At 38.2% G+C, this 6,659-nt stretch overlaps 1 protein-coding gene across 3 annotated transcripts in view; it reads left to right on the top strand.

Annotated features, from left to right (window-relative positions):
• Positions 1-970: 970 nt before the first annotated feature.
• The window catches only part of ADGRD1 (adhesion G protein-coupled receptor D1), a 166,578-nt gene continuing 160,889 nt past the window's right edge, over positions 971-6,659 (top strand). The window contains exons 1-2 of one of the 3 annotated variants that reach the window (XM_068157400.1): positions 971-1,047; positions 3,641-3,677. In XM_068157400.1, the coding sequence (XP_068013501.1) occupies positions 1,018-1,047; positions 3,641-3,677 (67 nt within the window). In that variant the 5' untranslated portion in view covers positions 971-1,017. Of the gene's footprint in view, positions 1,048-2,930; positions 3,545-3,640; positions 3,678-6,659 lie in introns of those variants that run through there. The other 2 variants (XM_068157399.1, XM_068157401.1) reach the window with 2 other exon arrangements.

Genomic DNA, 6,659 nt, shown 5'->3' with positions numbered 1-6,659 from the left:
TTCAGGCTGGATATTAGGAAGAAGTTCTTCACAGAGAGGGTGATTTGCCATTGGAATGGGCTGCTCAGGGAGGTGGTGGAGTAGCCATCCCTGGAGATCTTTAAGCAAAGACTGGATGAGGCACTCAGTGCTATGGTCTAGTTGATTGGATAGAGCTAAGTGATAGGTTGGACTGGATGATCTTGGAAGTCTCTTCCAACCTGGTTGATCTGGTTGATTCTATGATCTTTTTTTGTTGTTATTATAACACCCTTGTCTTAGAAAGACATCCATCCCCTGAAAAAAAACCAAACCACACCAAACAAAACAAGCCAAACAAAAGTAAACAAACAAATATATTAAAAAAAAAGGGGGTGGGGAGGGGTGGGGTGTGGAGGGGAGGAGGAAAAGGAGGGGAAAAAGGAAAAAAGTAGAAACCTGGGGCATATAATTTCCCAGTGCTCTTTGCAAGTATCTTTTGCAACAGATCATCAGGTTTTCTGTTCTGCTTATGGAATTCATTCTACCTGTCAACAATTGTCTGAGCTGCAGAGCGGCTCCTCCCTGGCCTGTTTGCTGCTCTCTGCTTAAGTGGGGCAGCAAATTTAGAGGACCCACCCAGTACTCTATGACAGGGGTCACAGCTCTCTCCTTCTTTACAGACCTAGCAGGGCCCCAGGGCAGCATGATGAAAAAGCTGCGCTGGGGAGAAACCTCTCCAGTGGCTTTAAAGAGCTGCCCAGTTACCCAGCATATGCAGACCTTTGTGCTTTTATTGACATGGAAGTACTTTAAATAAACACTATTTCATCTGCAGGTTCTTCAAGAGTAATCCACTGTGCTGTTTGTCTTCTGAGAGTTGGATCAGCTTTGCACGCAAGATGCCCCGTGCTGCCTCTGGTCTGCGGTGGGAGCAGTGTGACTTTTCAGATCAGGTTTCCAGAGGATCACAGGAATAAATTCAGAATTTGTTTCTGCAAAGAGTATCCAATGTCTGCTTGCAATTTGCTGTTTCCACAAAAATTTTTGGAAGTGAACATGTTTGCTTGGATTCTCACAATTGTTTTGGTAAGCATATTCTTTCCCTCGACAGGCCTCTCTTGGCAAATATTTCAAATTCCTGTCTTTCTCTTTTTACATTTCAGCTTTTCTCAGGATTTTTAGCTGCAGGTCTCTATTATTTCTAAGGGTGTCTCTGCTTGTCAGCATCTAATGCAGAATTCCTAATTTTGACACAGAATTCCTCCTTTTCTTTCAGCATATAGAGGACTTTGTGGCTAACAGCAATAAGGGAAGTAAGTCTAAGAAAACCTAGAAGGAAATAAGCAAAAGTCAGACTGGCTATGTCTAAGTGAGAAGCTAAATTTTCTGTTAGAAACTGAAATCCAAAATGTTCAAATTTATTCTGTTGCAGCTCCTAATTCAGGGTTTCAAACAAAATAAACATTGTATTTCAATAATGAAATTTGTAAACATTAATAACGTTGAAGCATTCATTAATGTCTTCAGGCTTGCAATATGTGCTAAGGCTTCCAAAATTCATTTTGATTTCTTCACAGTGATCTGCAAGGAGCTAGTTACAACCAGAAGCTTTGGGAGTTCAACAGACATCTGGGAAACCAGCTGAGTAAACGAGGGCCACAGCTACTCCAAGATTGCTGGGCTTCCAGCTGTATAATTTCTACATTAAGTTAGTGGAAAACTGTTCAAGCCTAAAAAATATAACCAACTCTAGCAAAGAGTTGGGTACAGAATTTTTAAAGTTGAAAAGTAAGAGGGCTAACATATTGGAAGGAATAGATTTAAGAAAGGGAACCAAGCAAATTTTAGCACCTGAGGAGGTGAGGATGAGTCATGAAATGGGTGGGTGGGACATGAAGGATAACTAAAGTTCAGAGGATAAGACAGAGAGGCAGGGGTGTTCATGGAAATAGGAATGTGAGATCACTTTACTACACATCAGTACCTTATGTGTCCATTGGTTTTAGGCAGAGAATGTTTTGCTGCAGAGGTAATCATCTAGAGGTGAAAAGAAGTTTTAATATACTGACATAACTTCGGGCCAAAAAGAAAAAAAAGAGGTAAAAAAATCATTTGAATTTTGCTGAGTTATTAGCATGGTCTAATTCCTTCTTTTAGTTTTTTATCTTGCCCACATCACCTTTTAAGTGGCGAAGGGGCTGATATGGAAATGCAGAGGAGAGATGAGCAGGCACAGAAAGCTTACCAAATTTTGTTTACAATATTCCTCTTTCAGTTTATTTCAATTACAATGAAAAAGGACTTGGAGGGAACTGAAAGCAAGGTTTTTACTACAGAGGAGCAGATCAAATGGAGAGTATCAACTAGTTTTTGCTGCTACTTTTATTTTACATCTAGAATTTGGGACCTAGTTCAGAGTGTAATTGACAAACTCGGGTGAAAATGCTTAAATGTAATTATTTTTTTGTGCAGGATGGCAGCTATATAAGTATGTTCCTATTTATTTTGCTAGTTTCATTGTTCAACTTTGAGGAAATCAGTGAAATGGCTAATGCCTCAGTTTCCCCTTCTTGACAGAGGCGTAATACTATGAATCCCTCAAAGCGCTATGCGATTTAAATCAGTATTTTTTTTAACAGTCATGCTTTTTTAGACAGAAATACAAGCTGTTATTTTAAGAGATCTTAGCTTTCCTTCCAAAATTTCTGTCCAAAACCTGGTTTATTTTTCCTTAAGCATTTGAATTATGAACACTTGTTCTGGCTTTGATTTTTTTTCTTGAAGTGTGCAGATTGCTAAGAGCAGTAATCTCTTTTATCTGTTTGCTGAAACGCATTGACTTGTTTCCACTTGTTCCTAGCTGGCTGGTGTTAGGACCCAGAAAAGAGACAGCAGCAACATGATATAAATAGAGTACCAGAATGGGACAAAGTTTGAGAAGAAAGCATGACATCACTCAGACTTGCTCTCCACCCAAAAAGATCTGGGATGGAGGTGCAAACGTGAGCTGGACAAGCAAGGAGTTAGCAGCTCTTTTCTGCTCGGTTTCTGAGGAAATAGGGAGAGTTATACACCCTATGTACTACAAGGAAGTGCATTTTCTTGCTAGCAAAACTAAAACTGGCTTCAGAACTCTGACAACGTGAAAGCAATTGAAAGGAAAAGAAAACCATAGGAAGAAAGTTGGAAACAAGATCTCTTTTTTGGCACAGATTGTAACAGAAATATTTGACTTCCTTCCACGGAGCAGTACAACTTTTGGATCTGATGCACAGTTCTTTTAATTTTTCTCCAATCACGGTAATTTATTTACAGTTAAATGAAGAGAGCAAAGTGTGAAGCAAGCAACTACTACTTAAAGGGTCTGGAAGGATATTTTGCCATCACTGAAGGAACAGATTTTTGAGCCTGCATGGAAAATGTCCCTTTTAACACAAAAAGTAGCAAAGGAAAACTTATGACTGAAATCTTACAGGGATTTAATTGCAGTTGTACTTTTTACCTTAAATAGACCATGGAGAACTTTTTATCTCTGCTCTGTTGTCATTATTCTTTACTGATTTTTTTTCAGTACAAATATCAGGTAAAGTTCTGAATGTGGTCACTATTGAGATATATTTGGATTCCTTTTAGCAAGCTTTGCCTCGCTATGTCTCATTATGTAATGTTTTATGTGCAGGTGTATGGAAACTATTCCCAGCTACCCAAACATCCAGGTAAGGAATATTCTATTACATTTTATGTCAATGTGCTTGAATACTTATTGGCTTTTTCAATTTCTATTTTTCATTTTCTTCGTAGCTACGGAGGGATCTGTGGTCCTACATTTGAATGTCAGCTTTGGATTAAAAACATAATGAAGTCTAAAGTATCAGACTGTCCCAGGCATTTTAAATTCAGTTATCTAACTACAAAACATTCTGCAGAGAAATATATTTGGAGAAAAATGTATCCTGTTTGATATGTAGAAAAATCTTATGTGCACTGTTTGTTTATTTTTACTTTTCTTTTGAACGTGGTTTTTCTCAGCCAGACTTCTATACAGACTATTTTCTTTCTTTCTTTCTTTCTCCCCCTCAGTTTTGTACTGTTCAGCATTTTCTATACAATGATTTACAGTTAGATATGCCAGCTTGTATACTTTGCAGTACTTTGGCAGGGCTTCAAGTCATCTACCCTCCTCCCAGCTTTCCTGCATAAGTTTAGATCGGTTATAGAGCGTATTAAAGATTTCTCATCTGTTTGCAATGCCACAAAAACTTCCCTTGCAGCTTATTTGGGGTCTGTGTGTTCAACTGCAAAATGCTTCTTTTTACATAAATAGTTTAACCTCAAGCCTCATGGTGGTGTACAAGTACAATTTTACTGCTTTACCAATTCATCTATTGCTTTGTGCTTTTAAGTTTTAACCATATATAATTATTTTCAAACAAAGTAGAGGGTGATGTGGAAAAGCCATGCTGCCTGCTATTGCAGCAGCTTCAGCCTGATTAGTTTCTTTTGTTCTGCCTTCACTCTGAAACAACAAAAATACAGTTTCATTTCCTATAGATGATGCTGGCTCCTAGTTGACGGAACAATGAGGGGGGAAAAGCCTCCTGCAATATGAGGGCAAGTTACACAACGTTTATTTTGTGGCACAGTTTGTGCATGGAAGCATAATTGTGAGCAATGCTTTCTGGAGTTGAGCTAGTAGGCTGTTATCAAGTCCTGTGATTTTTTATTTATTTATTTTTTTTTAAACACAGCCTAGTTACCTATTGAAAGGATATTGCAAGTCTAAGTTGATTTCCAGGCAACAGGTACTTGTTTTCAGCGGTTTTCTCAGGGCTGATAGGCTGGAAGTGGGGGAACAGCGTGGCTTTATAGGCTTAGAGCTAGGAGCTGAGAGAGCCACCATCATGCAACTCTCTAGGCAATTCACATTGCTGTATATTTGTTTCCTTTCCCATTTCCCTCCACCCTTAATTTTTTCCAGGTTTTAAATATAAGCTCTTTAGCCTATAGCTTCTCCATATGAGTTTGATGCCAACCAGGGCAATGCCTTTGTGATGTCGCTACTACTACTACTAAAATATTTATGCCACAGTTCTTGGCATCAAATAATTTTCTTGTGGGATTTTATTTTCTGTTTTTTTTCATATTATTCTTTTCCCCTACCACCTCTTTAATCCTTTCCCCCCACTCTGTTGCGAAAGGGAGATGTTAATGGGAGCAAGAGATATCTGCGTATCAATACGTTGTGGAACAGCAGGCATGTTCTCTGTTCTGCAAAATGGGACTGATAGTTTGATGAAAGTCAGATGGAGGTACATTAGCCCAGGTAGCCAATGTGGAAATTTATAACTTTAATTTCTTTTGCAGCAGCAAGAATATGTTCTTTGAAGATAGAACTAAGCACATACCCAGATTTACTTTCTGTAATTGCAAACCCCACCCCCCCTTGTTCCTATATTCTGTTTCCTCAGTGTGCTTTGCTGTGCTCAGCTTAGTGGAGTATGGGTTGCCTGGAGTTTTCAGACTGAGTTTTATGTGCTGATTCTTTGTTATAATTCACTTATGTTGACAGTAGCTTTCTCCCTTTGTTAGCAGTTGTGTCTTTTCCCATGTCTTCCAAATACTCAGAGGAAGCCTATAGCCAGTAGATTCTCATCCATTTCTCTAAAGACATCCTCATCCTATCTGTTTATGCTCATGCACCCTCTCTGTGGGACAGCTGCAAACATTCTAGTTAGGTGGGCCAACCATAGATCTTGATCAGTTATGAATCGATTGTTAGATATCTTTGGAATAATTGAATGTGGAAGCAAGTTTGTGCATCCTCACTATGTGTAGAGCTTATTTTAGTTGAGTGCTTTTAGAGCTACAATTGCTTGTTGTGATGTTTAGAGTTTTATCATCTTTGCATTCTTATTTAAAAAAAAAAAGTAGAGTCCTCTCTGTGTCATAACTCTGAAACTGTGCCATGAGAATGGAGGACATCAAACTGATCTCTGCTGTGTGGACTAGGCAGTGTAGGGATGCAAGTAAAATTTTCACACTTTAACAAGTATCTTAAAAAAAAAAAAAATAAATGCTATTTATGTCCAGGATATTAAAATGATAAAATAATTATGAAATTGGCAAGCTGCTTTAATCTGAAAAGTGAAGAAATGTGTGGGATAGACACCAAATACCATGGGGCACAGTGATTTCTTTTTCATTTTACACACTAGCTATGAGAAGTCTTCCTGGTGTACGAGAGCCAAAGCGGTTTTTAACCAACTTATCACTCAGGTTCTTGAAAGATTGCTTGGCAATGAAAAATGAGTGTAGGGCAAAGAACTACAGATAGAGTGTTTGTATAAATACTTACACTCTCTGTCCCTGTTGTCCTTTGTGTTGTTTCCCCCTCAAGAAAAGATGACCTCAAGCTAATAGGACGATATACCCTGAGGGTAAACAAAATGCATTCTCATTTGCATTCACATCAAAGTTTCTGTGTTGACCTTCTTAAACTTTCTTAGATATAACACATTATAAAATTATTTCAGCACAGCTGGTTAAATTATTTTGAGAATAAAGGGTTTCTTGCAGCTAACAAGATAATGAGGAATCATAATTCATGTTTTCTTCTATTAATGCTCTATGCTTCAAATAGAGTTGTCATCTTAACGCAAGATTTAATTGCTTTGAGCAGCTTGCTTCTGGTCAGCTTT

This window comes from Melanerpes formicivorus, unplaced genomic scaffold (assembly GCF_026170545.1).
Source record: "Melanerpes formicivorus ecotype bairdi unplaced genomic scaffold, bMelFor1.0.p_v2 SCAF_36, whole genome shotgun sequence".
NCBI classification, from domain to species: domain Eukaryota; kingdom Metazoa; phylum Chordata; class Aves; order Piciformes; family Picidae; genus Melanerpes; species Melanerpes formicivorus.
Note: the sequence above shows the minus strand (reverse complement) of the source record. Positions and strands in the feature narration are given on the sequence as shown.